The sequence below is a fragment of the Anolis carolinensis genome, unplaced genomic scaffold (assembly GCF_035594765.1).
Source record: "Anolis carolinensis isolate JA03-04 unplaced genomic scaffold, rAnoCar3.1.pri scaffold_8, whole genome shotgun sequence".
Taxonomy (NCBI): domain Eukaryota; kingdom Metazoa; phylum Chordata; class Lepidosauria; order Squamata; family Dactyloidae; genus Anolis; species Anolis carolinensis.
In genome coordinates, this window is record NW_026943819.1 from 16859718 (window position 1) to 16878261 (window position 18544).

At 40.3% G+C, this 18544-nt stretch overlaps 1 protein-coding gene across 1 annotated transcript; it reads left to right on the forward strand.

Moving 5' to 3' along the window:
* The first annotated feature begins 2563 nt into the window (after positions 1-2563).
* Positions 2564-17739, forward strand: ddx25 (DEAD-box helicase 25). The gene is made up of 12 exons (XM_008118236.3): positions 2564-2740; positions 4461-4527; positions 7470-7544; positions 8305-8440; positions 11257-11349; positions 12184-12286; positions 12926-13040; positions 13679-13856; positions 14769-15006; positions 15720-15882; positions 15988-16176; positions 17545-17739. The coding sequence occupies exons 1-12, from the start codon at positions 2687-2689 to the stop codon at positions 17604-17606; spliced, it is 1473 nt and encodes a 490-aa protein (XP_008116443.1). The 5' UTR covers positions 2564-2686; the 3' UTR covers positions 17607-17739.
* The last annotated feature ends 805 nt before the right edge of the window (positions 17740-18544 follow it).

The window sequence follows — 18544 nt, forward strand, 5'->3', positions numbered from 1 at the left end:
GATGTCGCCATCCCAGGTGACAGTCGCATTGACGAAAAACAACAGGAAAAACTCAGCTGCTATCAGGACCTCAAGATTGAACTTCAAAGACTCTGGCAGAAACCAGTGCAGGTGGTCCCGGTGGTGATCGGCACACTGGGTGCCGTGCCAAAAGATCTCAGCCGGCATTTGGAAACAATAGACATTGACAAAATTACAATCTGCCAACTGCAAAAGACCACCCTGCTGGGATCTGCGCGCATCATCCGAAAATACATCACACAGTCCTAGACACTTGGGAAGTGTTCGACTTGTGATTTTGTGATATGAAATCCAGTATATCTATCTTGTTTGCTGTGTCATAATAATAATAATAATAATAACTTTATTTTTGCACCCTACCTCCATCTCCCCAAAGTGACTCGGGATGGCTTACATATGGCACAAGGTGCCTAAAACAATGCATAAAATAAACACACAGTACAATACAAAATAAAACCACTAGTACAGTAGAGTCTCACTTATCCAACACTCGCTTATCCAACGTTTTGGATTATCCAACGCATTTTTGTAGTCAATGTTTTCAATACATCGTGATATTTTGGAGCTAAATTCGTAAATACAGTAATTACAACATAACATTACTGCGTATTGAACTACTTTTTCTGCCAAATTTGTTGTATAACATGATGTTTTGGTGCTTAATTTGTAAAATCATAACCTAATTTGATGTTTAATAGGCTTCTCCTTAATCCCTCCTTATTATCCAACATATTTGCATATCCAACGTTCTGCTGGCCCGTTTATGTTGGATAAGTGAGACTCTACTGTATTTAAAACAATTTGAACTCAGAACAGCGCCAATAACCTAAAGTGCCATCTGTCATAAAAACACAGCCAACTGTAAACAAGAAGAAAGGAAAGGGATACTGCGAGTTGTACAACTCCAAAATGTCCAAACCAATTCCCTTCAAAACCCACCAGTATTTGAATTTGGGAATATTGGGTATGCATGCCAAGTTGGGTCCATATCCAACATTGTTTGGGTTCATAGTGCGCTCTGGATGTAGGGGAACTACAACTCCTATAAATCCCTCCAAAGACCGTCAGCATTTTTTCTTAGTCATGGGGGTTCTGTGTGCCAAGTTAGTTCCAGGTCCATCGTTGGTGGAGTTCAGAGTGCTCTTGGATTGCAGGTGAACTATACATCCCAGTACCTACAACTCCTATAAATCATGGTGAATTCTCCACAGACTTCTCTAGTATGTTCAGTTGATAATCAATTCCTCTATTTGCCATGTGCCATAGAAAATAATAGGAAAGGGTTAAAGGAGAGGCAGTGGGTGGGGTCATGCAAATTCCACAGCAATGGAGAGTCAGAAACACCGCGATGTCTGTGGTGGAAGAAAAACAACGTCTAGGAGGAAATTGTCCCTGAATGAAAGCCTTCTCTTGAGTGGTGGGCAGTCTGGTGTTGTGGAGGACACTGGCAGGGCTCTTGGGCTTGTTCATGGCACTCGCTATAACTTGCAATGTCATTGGAGGGAGGGCCATTGGTGTCTCCTGAGTAGTGGGAGCTATAGCTATTCGTGGAAGTGGGAGCCTGTCTCTGGAAGTGGACACCCAACCACACACACACACACATACTTTCACTTTTATTATGTGGATAGATAGAAGACAATTATATTACAATGCTATAATAATAATAATAATAATAATAATAATAATAATAATAATAATAATAATAATATAACAGACAGACTACAAACAGAGGCACAACTATGTGGCCCCAATGATTATTTGGAATTTATGCCTCAAGTACCACCTCCCAGCAGTAAAGAACTGGTGGGATCACAAACCTGCAAAAGTATTGGAAAATGAGCATGTAAAGATACTGTGGGACTTCCGAATCCAGACTGACAAAGTTCTGGAACACAACACACCAGACATCATAGTTGTGGAAAAGAAAAAGGTTTGGATCAGTGATGTCGCCATCCCAGGGGACAGTCGCATTGACAAAAAACAACAGGAAAAACTCAGCCGCTATCAGGACCTCAAGATCGAACTTCAAAGACTCTGGCAGAAACCAGTGCAGGTGGTCCCAGTGGTGATCGGCATACTGGGTGCCATGCCAAAAGATCTCAGCCAGCATTTGGAAACAATAGACGTTGACAAAATCACGATCTGCCAACTGCAAAAGGCCACCCTACTGGGATCTGCACGCATCATCAGAAAATACATCACACAGTCCTAGACACTTGGGAAGTGTTCGACTTGTGATTTGTGATACGAAATCCACCATATCTATCTTGTTTGCTGTGTCATAATATAACATAATATAATAATAATAATATATAACAATATAATATTATTATATATAATTATATTATGCTATTATTATAGTCTAGACCAGGCATGGGCAAACGTTGGCCCACCAGGCCTTTTGGACTTCTGCTCCCAGAATCCTTCATCATTGACCAGCTGAGGCTTCAGGGAGATGAAGTCCGAGCTGCTGGGGGATGACGTCACCGCGTTCCACAGTCTCCATAGTAACAGCCTTTCCCGGCCCTAACCGCCTCTTGAGAAGAGGGAAGGTTGGCTCCGCCTCTTTTTGGGTCTGGTAGCCCTCTGCGCAGCCGTAGTGCGGCCAAGGCGCGTTTCGCATTCCTCCTCGTGCCAGGCAAGAGGTTGCTTCGAGGCCCGCAGGATGCTGCAGTCGCAGGCCGCCTTGGCGAAGAAGTCGGCGGGGAGGGCGGCCCTGGTGAGCAGCAGGGCCAAGCCATGAGGCTTCTTGGGGCCTTCCTGCCTCTTCCTTCCTTCCTTTACCCTCCAATGACCCCCAGGGCCTTATTTGGACTTCAACTCCCAGAAGCCTCAGCTGCTTCGGTTAATGACCAGGGATTCTGGTAGTTGAAGTCCAAAAACCCTTGGAAGAGAGTTTGGGAAAAATTGGCCTTCAGACTCCAGCGTGTCCCAAACTCTGGTGTTTGGGACTTCGACTCCCAGAATCCCCAAGGCAGCAGAGGCTTCTGGGAGTTGTAGTCCAGAAACCCTGAAGGGCATTTGTGAGTCAGTGAAGGTTTATGCAGGCATGGGCAAACTTTGGCTCTCCAGGTGTTTTGGACTTCAACTCCCACCATTCCTAACAGCCTCAGGCCCCTCCCTTTTCCCCCTAAGCCGCTTAAGCGGCTGAGGGGGAAAAGGGAGGGGCCTGAGGGTGTTAGGAATGGTGGGAGTTGAAGTCCAAAACACCTGGACGGCCAATGTCTGCCCATACCTGATCTACACTGTAAGAATGAATACAGTTTGACACCACTTTAACTGCCATGGTTCAGTGCTTAAGGTAGGGAAGATGCTGGGTCTAACCTAAGCCTATTCAACATACTAAGGAGGCTTGCTGTGTGTTTTCCGGGCCATGTTTCAGAAGCACTCTTTCCTGACATTTCACTTGCATCCTTTTTTGGGAGGTGTTAGCTGGATTCCCCCAGGCAGTAAGCGCCCAGACCTTCAAGCTTAAAAGCTATCCAGTGCTAATCATGGTGACCAATTGAAACATTCATACCTGTCTCAAACAGACAAGAGTTCTTTCTCCAACCCAGAACATTCCACAGATATATCAACCCCACTTGATTAGTTTCCAACATACCTTATTACCTCTGAGGATGCCTGCCATAGATGCAGGTGAAACATCAGAAAAGAGTGCTTCTGCAACATGGCCATACAGCCCGGAAAACTCACAGCAACCCAGTGATTCTGGCCATGAAAGCCTTCGACACCATACGAAGGAGAAGCAGTTGAAATGTCCAGGGAGGGAATGGAAACTCAGAGGGACCTGAGGCAAACATAAGAATACCAGTTTAATCCAGTGGTGTCAAACTTGTGGCCCTCCAGGTGTTTTGTACTCCAGCTTCCAGAATTCCTGACCATTGGATAAGCTAGCTAGGGCTTCTGGGAGTTGGAGACCCAAACATCTGGAGTTTGACACTTCTGGATTATTCATAGCGAGGGCAAGATAGAGTGCCATAGAAGGAAAAAGGTTCAGAGTTTTCCGAACTGTGTGTCACAACACATTAGTGTGCCAGCTGCAGTATACAGCTGTCTCACATGAACTCAATGAGAAACCTCTGAGTCTATGTTAAAAAGGCAGTAAATCATATATATTTTAAAATATTTGAAAAGTTTGCATGAGATTTTGAATCCTCATACATTTTGTTGTTGCATTGTATATATGTGTCCATACCACTTATAAGGGATTGGTTTGATTTCCGGTTTGCTAGTAAAATTGAATTGCTGTGTCGCAGAATGATGCACGTCTAAAAAGTGTGTCACCAACATGAAATGTCTGGAAAGCTCTGCCCTAAAACTTTCTAACCGCTGTCTGCTGTTTTCCCACCATCACTGTGAAACAATGTTTTTTGTTCAGAGCATTGTTGGATTCCAACATCTTGAGAAGTTTTATGTTCTTGTCATCTCCTATTTAGGTTAAAACTGCTGCCCCCTCCACCTCTCTGAAGAATGCCTGGTGTCCTCAGTATTTCCCTTTTTCGGGTAAGGGAATCCTTGGTTGTTTTTTGTTTACATGTGTAGTGCTACAGATTCCACCCTCCTTTTTAGCTGCTTTGAAAATCTTTGTGTTGGTGAATTATAAAAGACTAAGAAAAAAATCAGGATTGATGCTCTTTGAGAGCGACTCTTGTTTCCTTGGGTTCTGAAAGATAACTGTGTTGGGGTTAGGGATACAAAAGGATTTCATTGTAGTTTAGATTTCTGTTACGAGTGGCCATTTCCCACCTTCTGAGATTCATTGTGGGGTAGAAGACAACTTATCTCAGAAATAGGCACATTTGCAAATCTGATGGTACATTTATGAAATATGCATGCACAAACCCATGCATTTTAACAGTGCAAGCAGCTAGAGATGCATTCACTTGGAAAACATACACAAAAACATATACATTGAGAGTCTTTGAGATTATTACTAAACAAAAGATGGAATGAGATTGTTCCTGGAATAGGTTTTTTCACATTCCTTTCTAAGGCAGTTCTATATATTTTATTTATTTACATCACTTTTACCCCGCCTTTCTCTCCGGGGAGACTCAAAGCGGCTTACAGTAAATGGCAAAAATTCAATGCCTAAAACAATGTAAAAACAACAATTCATATAAAACAATCTACAAAACAACAGTTCATATAAAACAGATACAATTACAAAATAAAATCACATTATATAAAATTTTAAGAATGTCCAAGATTAAAATCCATTCATCCAGAATCCTCAAGTCTTCGTACAGGTCATGTAAAGTCCATGTTCTCATTCATTAAAAGCTTGTGTGCACAACCATGTCTTTAAGGCTATATGTCTGTGAAGAGGACTGAGGTGACAGGGATGGAATCCTTTTCTATCCTACCGCTGCCACCAATTGAAGAGGGCCCAATTTGTGGTACTCAACTCAGGCAGGGGAAATCTTTGTCTAAATCCCACTGCTGCCAATTCAGGAGATGTGCGCGCGTGTGAGAGGGAGGGATGGAGGATGTGTGAATGTATGACAGGGATGATTTAGTGGATAAGGAAGGATAACGGAACTGATTGGGTTTAAATGAGTAAAGATGGTAACTTAAATAGAAAAGTACGGTAACTTAAATAGAAAAGTACGATAACTTATATAGATAGGTACGGTAACTGCCACCAACGTGAGGTAACAGGCTTACAGAGAGGCAAGGAGTCTGATCTTTATGAAGAATAAAACTCAAGTTTATTTTTGGTACATATGCGTGTGGTTTCAATCAGTAAACGTTCCGGATCTTAAGTTACAATGTAGTCTTGTTTGAAAGAATATATCTTAAATAACTTCTTTTTGAACAGTAAATAAAACACCAGGTCAACTTATATCACCAGCCTTTCCCCTGCGTGAACAATAAGCTGCCGTCCTTAGCTGATTTCCACAGCTCCTAATCTTTCCAAAACCTAACAGCAACTCTTCTTCTCAAACCCCTAACAGCCACTCCTTTTTAAAACCCTCCCAGCAACTGAACTTTTAAAAGGGAATATGCTCTAACTGTCATCTTAGCCACGCCCCTTTTCTCCCAAGGGAAGCTGTGTTACCATGGCAACCTACCAAATGCTGCTTCCAGCTAGTTTCCATGTTAGGCTTTTCCTTGCTAATATATAACTCCCTTTTCCCTTAACAAACAAATAAATAAAATCATATCAATAATCTCTGTTTAACACAAAGCTTCTCTACAGTCTGTTACTCCTTTCAGTCAAGAATTTGTATTTGTGTTTGTGCAGTACAGAGCTGCAAACTGTGGTGATGTACCACTAGCTAACACTGACAGGAGATGAGACGAATTCATAAAGAAGACATTACATAATAGCTAAGCAGAGTCAGCCCTGTGTTTGGATACTTACTTAGGCAATCCCTCGTTGTCAGAATATTATTTATTTATTTATTTATTTATTTCTATCCCACTTTTCTCGTGTGGGTGGGATTCAAAGTGGCAGACAACATATAAAATTCATGCAAATACATCAGACAGCAATACATAATCAATTAAAACATCATATCCCAATATAAAAACCCAATTAAATATCAAATAAAGCAATTTTAAAACTTATAACAAGCACCATTTAAAGATAGCCATAAACTCTGTTATTTGTCAAGTATTATAAAAAAAATTGTATGATGGTCTTACAAGTGTAGTGTCTTGGCAGTGGGTACATAGGTTACTGTAGAGCCCTATTCTTGACCCTAGTGTTCTTTCACAGTGAGGATAGGAGCTCACCAACGAATACCAAGTGTTGTGAACTATATTTTAGAGGGGGCTACTGGAAAAACCACCTTAATTCTTTGCCTAGGAAAACTTAAAATTCATAGGGTTGGCACAAGATGACAGACGACTTTAAGGCATATACCCAATACCTGATAGGGCTAACAATGGTATCAATAATTGTTTTAAGGATTAGACTAATTTAGGTAAAATGTTCAGTTCAACGTTGTCAAATCTGAACTCTTCTGAAGTGTGTTATAAGCAATGAACCTACCTCCATATATTCCTGAAGATGACAGCATGTAATAGCAAATATTCATCTAGGATTTGAATGTTTTATGTCTACAATATACCCTAGGATTGTCACTGTCTGTTCTGTTGATGGTTCTACATGCAGATCTTTCTGTTGCGCATTTCCAAAGAAGTGTATGTGTCTCTTCCTGGACATTTACACTTCATTTTCACCACTGCTGCTCTCCACCCAAAAAGGAAAGAAATACATCACTTTAGACTGTATAGATGACCAGATTGGTGAATTTTCAAATTTTTGCCTCACAATATTGAGGCATTCAATGACATTCAAGGAAAATTCATTGCTGCCTTACAGGTCATTTAACTAGGCAAGTGAGATAATTCTCTGTTTTGATATTGACAAGAACCTTTGCTCAGTTACCTGTGAGCTGTTACATTCTACTGTAAACTCTACAACCTTTTTTAAGGGAGACATAATGAAACATCTAGCAATGGAAGCATGGATATTTCGAATTACGATGAGGATGAGGATGATGACAGAGGTAAGACTATAATTATAATGGGTATTCAGTTTTACTGGGTTGCTGTGAGTTTTCTAGGCTGTATGGCCATGTTCCAGAATCATTCTCTCCTGACGTTTTGCCCACATTTATGGCAGGCATCCTCAGTGGTTGTGAAGTATATTGGAAACTAGGTTAGTGAGGTTTATATATTTGTGGAAGATCCCATTTTCGTTTTAGTTTTTATTGCTGAAAATTAAATTAGAATGAACAAAACACATCCAAAGAAATGAGATGTCTTGAGCTTGGAAGATTCTTCAGTTGCTCAAACAGCACATCAAGTAGGGGATAGTTTTAATCCATTAAGATATTTGACTTCTGTGTAAGACTTTGAAGATGGAGCATAATTATGGGTTAAGAATGTGGAACGGGTGGCCCTTCAGACAAACTGTTATTCCTATCATCCTTCATCATTGGTTATGCTGTCCAGCGCTGATGGAGGTTGCAGTCCAGTTATATCTGATGGTTCAGGCATTTCCTACACTCGCTACGGACACTACAGACAATGAAATGGGTAGCCCCCATAGATACAAGCATTTAGTATGGAGAAATTCATCACCGGACAGTCAGTGCTCCCAGTTAGTTTTCCCACTGTGTTCAATTAACTAGAGGTTGCATCAGGACATGCTCACCTTTTCTGTTTGCAGACTTGTCTTCTTTCTAATCCAGTTCCCAAAAGAAACAAAATCATGAGTTTCATATGCTAAACCGATGATGTTTGTATTTTTTTCACAAAACACAGTGACTTTAGATGAAGCCTCTCTCTTAAATAAGTTGATACGAAAATCTCTAGTGGAATCCAGCCACAATGTGGAAATTCTGCAGCGGGATCCCAGATCACCCCTGTTTTCTGTGAAAACCTTTGAGGAATTGCATTTGTGAGTAATGTAAAGTTCATTTAATTTTTTTCATGATTGCTTGCTGAAGGAATGTTTCTCCTAAAAATTGCATTGTACATTAGAAATGAAATTCCCATGCCAGTTTAAAACTGAAACACCTCTTTTCCTAGTGTTTTTGTCATCTGTCCATTCTTTTGACAGTCTCTTTTAGTTCTTTTGTTATACATTTGTTCCCAGATCTCTGCAAAATCTGCAGGTGTAAAGGTTTAATACTTGGAGCTCTAGATGGAATATCTTTGAGGATGGTTAAATCTCAGCACTTTGAAGATGTTACAAGTGACAAAGCTATATTTTGCATACCTAATAATGTATTTTCCTGCTTTCAGTTGATTGTACAGTAGAGTCTCACTTATCCAACATAAACGGGCCGTCAGAACATTGGATAAGCGAATATGTTGGATAAGAAGGGATTAAGGAAAAGCCTATTAAACACCAAATTAGGTTATGAATTTACAAATTAAGCACCAAAACATCATGTTATACAACACATTTGACAGAAAAAGTAGTTCAATACGCAGTAATGCTATGTAGTAATTATTATATTTATGAATTTAGCACCATAATATCACAATGTATTGAAAACATTGACTACAAAAACATTGACAACTAAAAGGCAGATTGTGTTGGATAATCCAAAACATTGGATAAGCTAATGTTGGATAAGTGAGACTACTGTATATTTGTCACGACCCAGGCTGCAGAGCACCAATAACCATACACAGAGGCCAGAATCTATCTAATATCTTTATTGAGGAAATATATAAAGTTAATAAAAGCAAGGTAGGAAGGTCAAAATTAGTCCAGAGAAACAATGTCCAATATGAAATATTAAGGTCCAAAGTTGTAATCCAGTAACCGAAACACTCACTTTGCCAAGCAAAGTGAGGGGAGAAGACAAGGTCCTTTAGTCCATGAAACTTAGGCAAGGCAAGGAAATAACTTGATTCTTGGATACAAGGCTTAATTCAAGGCAACAAAGAACAAGGAGCAAAAACAGGATCCGTGGTAAATTCGTGGTGAGGTCCGGAAGGCAAGGCTGGGTTCGTGAAGCAAAACAAGGTCCTGGGAAGCAAAGCAAGGCTGGAAACGGGAGCGTAGTCCACACACAACCTACTCCCGTAGTTGACGAATTGACTCCGCAAGATTCCTACGAGGGCAAAACACCTAAGTAGGGTCTCGTTTTCCCGCCAGAGAACAATTCTCTGGGGAACCAGAACCGAAAGCCATTTTCTGAGTCCAGATGCATGACTCCCTAAAGATTCCCATGGGAAGCAGGTTTAATCAACCATTGTTTGGCCGCGATTCTCAGGCTTCTGCGATTAGCCTGTTGAGCTCCTCTCTGTTGTTGACAATAATCACGGCGAGAAAAAGGGGGAGATTTCGGCTCAGTGCTTGTTTGGGAAACTTCTGGGAGGCAAATCTCCTGCAGGTGCAGGGGCTCCATCTCTGGCTGTGAAAGCTCCAATTCTGGCTGAAACGGTGGGAAACCTAAGTTTTCCTCTTCATCTGTCACAACAGCGCTAGGAACGGGACTACATGGCCCATGAGTCATCACACTATTCTTTTTTGCTTCTTATGTTCATTGTTGTCATTTGGTCCTGTGTAATTCATTAAATCTTAATTATTCGAGTTCTGTCATGTTTTATTATATTTTGATTCTTGTGTATTGAACCAACTTAGTTAGTTTTGTATTGGATATGCATTGCTATGATGGATTGCACCCCTATCCATCATGGCAATATAATTACCGAATTCGTAGCTGATACAACAGTGGTGGGGCTTATCTCTGAAGGGGATGATTCTGCCTATGCGGATGAGGTGGATTGGCTGCTCTCGTGGTGTAAGGACAATAATCTGATTCTTAACATCAATAAGACCAAGGAGTTCATAGTGGACTATAAAAAGAACATACCAGAAATTCAGACTTTAGTCATAAATGGAAACCAAGCAGAGCAGGTGGCCATTTTTAAGTTCCTGGGTTTCACTGTTAAGGAGGATTTGACTTGGGGCACCCATGCAGCAGAGTGTACTACCTAAGACTTCTAAGGAACCAACAATTGAATGAAAAGCTGCTGGTGACTTTCTGCCGCTGTTCTATAGAGAGTGTCCTAACCTACTGCAGCTGCACATGGTTTGGTAACTGCACAGTGGCAGATAGGAAGGCGCTCCAAAGGGTCACCACCACTACTGTACAGATAATCATTGGTTGCCCTCTCTTCCTTTGGAAGAACTTTATAGGCCCTGCAGCCTTAAGAATGCTCAGATTGTTCTTAAGGACACATTTCACCCAGCATATCCTTTTTTATTATTACCATCTGGCAGATGGTATAGGATGACAAAGATAAGGACAAAGAGATTGAGGTACAGCTTTTATCCTAGAGCTGTAACTATATTGAACATGGTTTCGCATTGATGTGGCATTGGGGGCTGTGTGGTGGTGGTTGGAGTCTGGGAGCATGTGTGTGTTGTTTGGTGATGTGTGCTGGGAAAAACATTTAATTTCATTGTACAATGTACAATGACAATAAAGTTACTCTGTTATATGTTTGTGATTAGCTATGTATAAATCTAAGCATCATAACAATCTCCTTCCATTCTCACATTTCTATCTATGTTTTAAGTAATAGTTTTAATGACTACCATTCTAATAATTATGAAAGTCTATGTATGACATATCTCTTTAAGGCTGTTTTAATTCCAGGAGAGTAGAAATCCTTCCAGAGAATGTTCAAATTTTGATCAGAGGTGTTTGAGTTAGATGGCTGTAAAAACTTCCCTATTTGTCATTTTAACAGGAAACCTGAATTGCTGAATGGTGTTTATGCCATGGGCTTCAACAGACCATCCAAGATACAAGAAACTGCGCTACCAATGATCCTGGCTGACCCGTGAGTTGGTTTAAAGCAGTGGTTCTCAACCTGTGGGGCTCCAGGTGTTTTGGCCTACAACTCCCAGAAATCCCAGCCAGCTTACCAGCTGTTAGAATTTCTGGGAGTTGAAGGCCAAGACATTTGGGGACCCACAGATTGATAACCACTGGTTTAAAGGAAACTCTTACTTGTATTAATTGTGTAGGAGGCATCTGCATGCGTTAGACAGTGAATTACTGAGCCCATTCATGTTTGATTTCTTGAAGTCATAGGACTCTCATTGATGATGTATTTGCATTTGTAGCCAGCTTCCTGAATATTGTAGAAAAAGGCTGCTGGGAAAGACATGCCTTTGGTTTGATCTGCCTTGATGATTTCTATGTTTTAAAGCAATAATATAACTTACAGAGAGTCTTATCCCCCCCCCCCCCTTGGTGTTTTAGTGGGCTTTTGAGTATGTCCCAGTCTGGGATTTGTTACGTTGGTTAGAAGGGTTATCTCCCACTATAGTTGAATGTAATCTGAATTTGTCTTGCATTTCGATGAGTAGGATGAAATTACCCAGCTGAGGATATTTTCCATCCATTACAAAGGAAGAGCCTTCACAATAAGTAGCAATGTTGCATTTCTTCCATATATTCCTTATTTTTATATTTAAGTGTGTCTTGAACTATGCTGCTCGTCTTTTCACTGTTGTTTATTCCATAAATCCTACTTCTGTCTTATTTAAGGATTTTACTCCTAATTAATCCCTTAAAAACAAGAATGTACTATAAAATCCTTCCACTCGTTTCTATGATTGAACTGTTGCCTTTAGTTTGCATTAATACCAATTTGATTCTGTTATTTCAGACCCGAAAATCTTATAGCACAAAGTCAGTCAGGGACAGGCAAAACAGCTGCTTTTGTTCTGGCTATGCTGAGCAGAGTAAATCCAAAAGAGAGATTTCCACAGGTAAAATAAATACCATTTATTTCAGAAACATCTTCAGTGCACTTAATCCAGCCTGTATTCTAGAACCTTTCCTAAAACAATTAACTCAAACAATGGCTAGTTCCATAAAGGCTTTGCCATGTTTATTATTCAGGCAAACTTTGAAAACCTGGAAGCTGCCATTAAATTGACACACAACGGTGCCTTACAGCTAATATGACACCGCAGAAGTAAAAAAAAAAAACTACAGTTCTTTACCAATGAAAATTTATTTCTTAGACTTGTGTACTGCTGTGGAAATTGAACATCTTTGCATGAAGGAAAGATGGGGAAAAATAGAAGGAAAATGCAAGGTGGGGCCACAGAAGTACTGACACTGTTCTCATAGCCCAGTTGTGTCAAACCTGTGGCCCTTCAACTGTTTTGGCACCTCTGCTTCAGGTGCCATTGCTCTGATCTCCCTACTCCTTGTCAGTCATGGCTTGGCCTTACCGAGGGGAAACTCCAGATAGGCCCAGGAAGTCGTAAATTGCCCAGTGTAGCAGAGGTTTTGCAACATCTTGCAGAGCAGAGCTTTGGACCATTTTGAAGGTTGAAAAATAGTGTGCAAAACTTGCTTCACCTCTTTGTCTCATTCTATTTTGTGGTCTCATCTTGAAGTGCCTCTGTGTGGCCCCCACCTATGAACTGGCTTTGCAAATTGGACGAGTAGTTGAGAAAATGGGACAGTTCTGTGATAACATCAAAGTTACGTATGCTGTTCGAGGGAACAGATGTAAGAGCCTCTCTTTAATGCATTTATAAGTCTGTATTTCTGCTTAACATTTAAATATGTATGTTATAGAACACTGCTTCTTATACCATGGGTCCTGACCTACATAGCTCAATGTATTTATGTCTTGTGGGCACTTTGTCCCACATGTATGCTGCCCCGGGTCCTTTGGGAAGATGGTATAAGAATAAAGTTGTTGCTATTTTGGGAAAAATTAGGCAATAGTAAAAGGTTTCTGAATGCCACCCATTTACACAAAATGGTTATCTGCAACTTGCAATGTTTACAGTAGACTCTGCAGAAAATGCTTCAGCTGTACTTCATGAAAAAGAAAACCAGCCTGTTTAGCAAACCTTGAAAATGCTGATTTGTAATGAGGAATGTTTGATTTTTATATCTATTTTTATAGCTATATACCTGGGGTCCCATAAAACGTTCTCAGACAGAAAGGGGTCACAAATGGAAAATGTTTAGGAAGCCCTGTTATAGAAACCCCCTTTCCTATTTTTGCTATAAAACTATCATTTTGTAACATCTCATACTTAAGAGTTCTGTAGTAGTCTCCATTTCTTGCAGCAGCCTTTTTAGTAGTTAAAAGCATAGCATTAAAGGCCCCTTTCCTTTAACTTTATTCTCTCTAGTGGTAAGAGGGAGTGTAGTAGAAGAACAGATCGTGATTGGAACCCCGGGCAGCCTGCTAGATTGGTGTTTCAAGCTCAAATTTATGGATGTGCGAAAAATAAAAGTGTTTGTGCTGGATGAAGCCGATGTCTTGATGAGCAAGCAGAATTTTTCAGACCAGTCTGTCCGTATTCAAAGGTAAATGTATATTGCTTGTTCTGGAGAAATAGTTTACTCCTTGCTTAAAATGCTACATGCGTTTCTTTTGACAAAAGGAAGTCGTTTGAAAAAAGAAATGTGTGCACCAATAAAGCTTGCTTTTCTTTGGAAGGGCACATGTTTTGTAATGCCTGCCAGCAGAAAAGCAGTGTCCAGTGTAAACTATAAACTAAATTTAAAGCAAATCTGGCAAGAGCCAATGCAGTGTTGTGGCTTGAGTGTTGGACTCTAGACACCAGGGTTCAATTTTCACCTTGGCCCTGGATGACCCTAGGTCAGTAATGGCAAATCTTTTAGAGAACGAGTGCCCAAACTACAAACTACTTATTTTTTGCAAAGTGCCAACACTGCAATTTAACCTAAATACTGAGGTTTGAATCTAGAAAGAAAAACAATTCCTACATTAACATGTTTTGTCTTAAAAGAAGAACACAGTAACAGAGCTTTCAATGATGCAAACAACTTTTTTTATTCAAAGGTTAAAGTTTGCATTTGTTATTCTTTTCAACAATTAATGTGATTTTGTATGCATGTTGATAATTTGCCCTCTATGGAGTATGTTGGTGGGAAAAATATTTTTGCTGGTAATATTTATTTTAGAGGGCCAGGCAGTGGAGGATGGTGTGGACCTTTGCAACCCCTTGGAAGTGTAGTAGCACTGTAAATCTCAATAGTTGCCTGCCACTGATATATTTTAATAATATTACCACCGACTGACTATGTCTTCAATACAGGAATCTTTACTGACCATAACTGGAGATAATGCATGGATATCATGTGCTAATAGAGCTATACCTGATGAGTTTGTTTATCAGGAACTTTGAGCAGAAGGTTCATGAATATAACTGCTCTAAGTTGTGATGTCTTTGAACCATTTCCCCCCCTACTCAGAGCATTATCAGAAGACTGCCAGATGCTCCTCTTCTCCGCAACTTTTGAGGAACCTGTGCTGCAGTTTGCTAAGCGGATTGTCCCTGACCCAAACATTATTAAGCTTCGCCGGGAGGAGCTGACTCTCGACAATATCCGACAGTATTACTTTCAGTGTGAGAACATTGAAGATAAATACAGGGCTTTGTGCAACATCTATGGCAGCATCACTATTGGCCAGGCGATGATCTTCTGCCAGGTAAGGTTCTTTCTCAGGGAGTGCATAACTTGGATGGAATTGACAGAGGATTGAGAGCAAAGCTTGGGGATAGGATAGGAAGAGTTCAGCTTCACAATAATAAGGCAGCCAGAAGAGCAGAGTAGTTGTTTTGGGGGGTTTCTTTCCTTTCCTTTTTTTTTTTTTTTTTTTTTTTGAGGAAAAGAGACTAGACCACCTTAAGGGCAAATTCTCCAATCATTTTTGATGCAGGGCAAAGTAGTTATGAATTGGAACAGGAAATGAGTAGCACTCCAAATGTTGCTGGGCTGAATGGTGGTTGGGAGTGAAGCTGGGGCCCAGTGTTGTCTCATCAGATGAGCCTGGGAAAGTGATGAAACAAAGGGAAAGCCATCTCTCAAGGATCCTAGAGTTCTGTATTGGATCTAATGTCTGTAGAGACATGAAACTCCCATTAGCCCTGTCAAGTGGTAAAGAGTGTTGGGACTGCAGTATAAAACCTGGAAGGTCATGGATTCCTTGTCCTTGCTTTTGAAATAGTGAATTACTGTTTATGTCAGATATCCCCTATTAACAGGTATAATCAGAAATGGGGGGGGGGGAGAAATTATGAAGGAAATTGATACAAGGATGGGGCTGAAAACTACACTTACCATAAGGGAGCTAGGGCCTTGTCTAGCCATAGTATGGCTGTGACATTTCCCATGTCTTTATTTTCAACATTTCTTTGTTAGACACGTAAAAATGCCAGCTGGCTCTACTGGTCCTTGACGAAAGATGGGCACCAAGTATCACTGCTGAGTGGGGAGCTGAGTGTTGAGAATCGGGCAAATGTGATCCAGAACTTTCGGGACGGGAAGGACAAAGTCCTCATCTCAACCAATGTCTGCGCCAGAGGTAGGGTTTTGCAGAAGCCAAAATAATTTGGGGTTGCTCAGAACTCAGTGCTTTAGTGCAGGTTTTGTCAGCAAAAGGTCACTGTGTTTATACTCCACTTTGTAGGTATTGATGTGAAGCAAGTCACAATTGTGGTCAACTTCAGCCTGCCAACCAGAGGGCTGCACCATGCTGATTTTGAGACTTACCTGCACCGGATTGGGCGGACGGGTCGTTTTGGCAAAAAAGGCATAGCGTTCAACATGGTTGAAAAGCAAAACTTACCCCTTCTATTCTCCATTCAAGAGCATTTCAGTAAGTAATTGTATTTCCGCCTGACATTTAATTTCAAACGTTTCATATAACACTGTTGTCGTGTTACATCATCTATTTCCAGCTCTATACTTCCCCATCCCTACCCCATCATTTACATAGTGTTGTTTATAATTCAGCTTTGTCAGTTCTGTATTACTACTTGTTCTAGTTAATTCATTAGTAAAGGTCCCCTGACATTAAGTCTAGTCATGTCTGGCTATGAGGGTTGGTTCTCATCTCCATTTCTAATCTGAAGAGCCGGTGTGGTCCGTAGATACCTCCAAGGTCATGTGGCCGGCATGATGGCATGGAGCGCTGTTACCTTCCTGCTGAAGCAGTACCTATTAATATACTCACATTTGCATGTTTTCGAACTGATAGGTCGGCAGAAGCTGAGGCTAACAGCAGGAGCTCACCCTGCTCCCTGGATTTGAACTGCCGACCTTTCAGTCAGCAAATTCAGCAGTAGTTATATATTTTCAAACTGTTCATCCATAGTCTTTCTTGATCATTTGGTGATTTGAATTCACTGTTCATTTTACACATGAAGCTAATAAATGGCTTCCCTGTATTATTAAATAGATCTTCTTTCTCCTTTTGCTAATCTTTGCTTATAAATTAGCTTTTCCAATAGTGCTTTAACCCATACCCTATTTAACCAATTCTTTATTGTCAAATTAAGTTTATAATAGTATCTTCTATGCATAATTTCCAAAGTATTTTCTCTCTGTTGTACTGAAATTGGGTTTCCCCAAAACACCTGGGTTTCCCACTAAGTCCCATTGTTTGTTTTTTTTTCTAATTTGAACCTTGGATCCGAATCCCATACCATTCTCAGTCCATTTTATGTTCCAAATTTTACTTCCTGTATCATCATATATAGTTGTGAAACTGGGTTTTGTATAACTAATGGCACCTGATTTTTTAAGGCAGAACACTAGAACATTTGGCCACAATGGTTAATCTTTGAGTTTTTCTTAAAAAACGTACTAGTTTGCACTGGTGCTTTCCCCTTTCTGCAGAATGACCCTTGGCCTCTCCACAGATCTTATCAAAATGAATAATTTTGGCCCCCAAATCTGCCCTTGACTAATGCATGAAGGAAACGTATATATGCGGTATGACTGTTGTTCTTAGAACTATACTTTTCATGCTCTGTGATTGGGAAACTGGAGAAATACATTTAAAAGTGGTCTATATCTTTGGCAATGCACTTGGAATGCCTTAGTTGTAGAATGGCAACACATCTTCTCTAAGCTGGTTTTTGCTATGAAAGTAAGGAGGAAGTAAGTTACATGATTCAGCTCATCTTCTCTCAACTGGGATTGCCCACAGATAAACTGCAAAGTAACTTTCTTTCTTTCTTAGAGATTGTTATAAAGCGTCTTGATCCTGAAGATATAGAAGCACTGGAAAATACAGAAGACTGATTTTTTTTCCCCTCTCAATTCTGTCATTTAGTTAAAAGCACTTTTTCAGATGGTTGGGTTGTTTTTTCCAATCACATTTTTTTCTTTAGATCTACATGTGTTCTTCAATAAGGTGACATTGCTTAGAACATGACTTTTGTTTGTGTGTTTTTTTCAGTAATAATCTAGTATTACTATTATTCTCCCACTTTTATCTCAGCCAAGATAAAATGGGAACGCACGTGTGCCTGCCATCTTCACTCAAAATTTCTACCTACTCCCATGTGATTTAACTCCATTGTTTTCCAGAAGCACTCCATAAAATTGGCGGATCTAAGGAATTTCCAGATCCAAAAATGAAGCAAATAGGTCTTTGAGAGTACAAATATTTGATATTGATCAAAATGGTAAAGTGAATAAACAAAAGGCAATTGAATATATAAACAAACCTGGCACAAAGTACAAGTAATTCAATGACTTGCCACTAGATGTCGACTAAATACTTTCATTGAAAGCTTTGGTGAAGGCGAATCAGTTTTGCCTTGAGAAAGCTATGTATCTTTTGTGTTGTCGAAGGCTTTCATGACCGGAATCACTGTTGCTGTGAGTTTTCCGGGCTGTATGGCCATGTTCCAGAAGCATTCTCTCCTGACATTTATTTGCCTACATCTGTGGCAGGCATCCTCAGAGGTTTATATATCTCTGGAATGTCCAGGGTGGGAGAAAGAACTCTTGTCTGCCCGAGGCAAGTGAGAATGTAGCAATTGCCCTGCTTTAGTAGTATTGAATAGCCTTGCAGCTTCAAAGCCTGGCTGTTTTCTGCCTAGAACATGGCCATACAGCCCGGAAAACTTACAGCAACCCTATGTATTTTTTTACTCCCAGAATGTTTTTAAAAGTAGTTGCTAAGCAGTTGTATCACTTTCATTTCCTAGGGCATAATAGACAATCAAAATCAG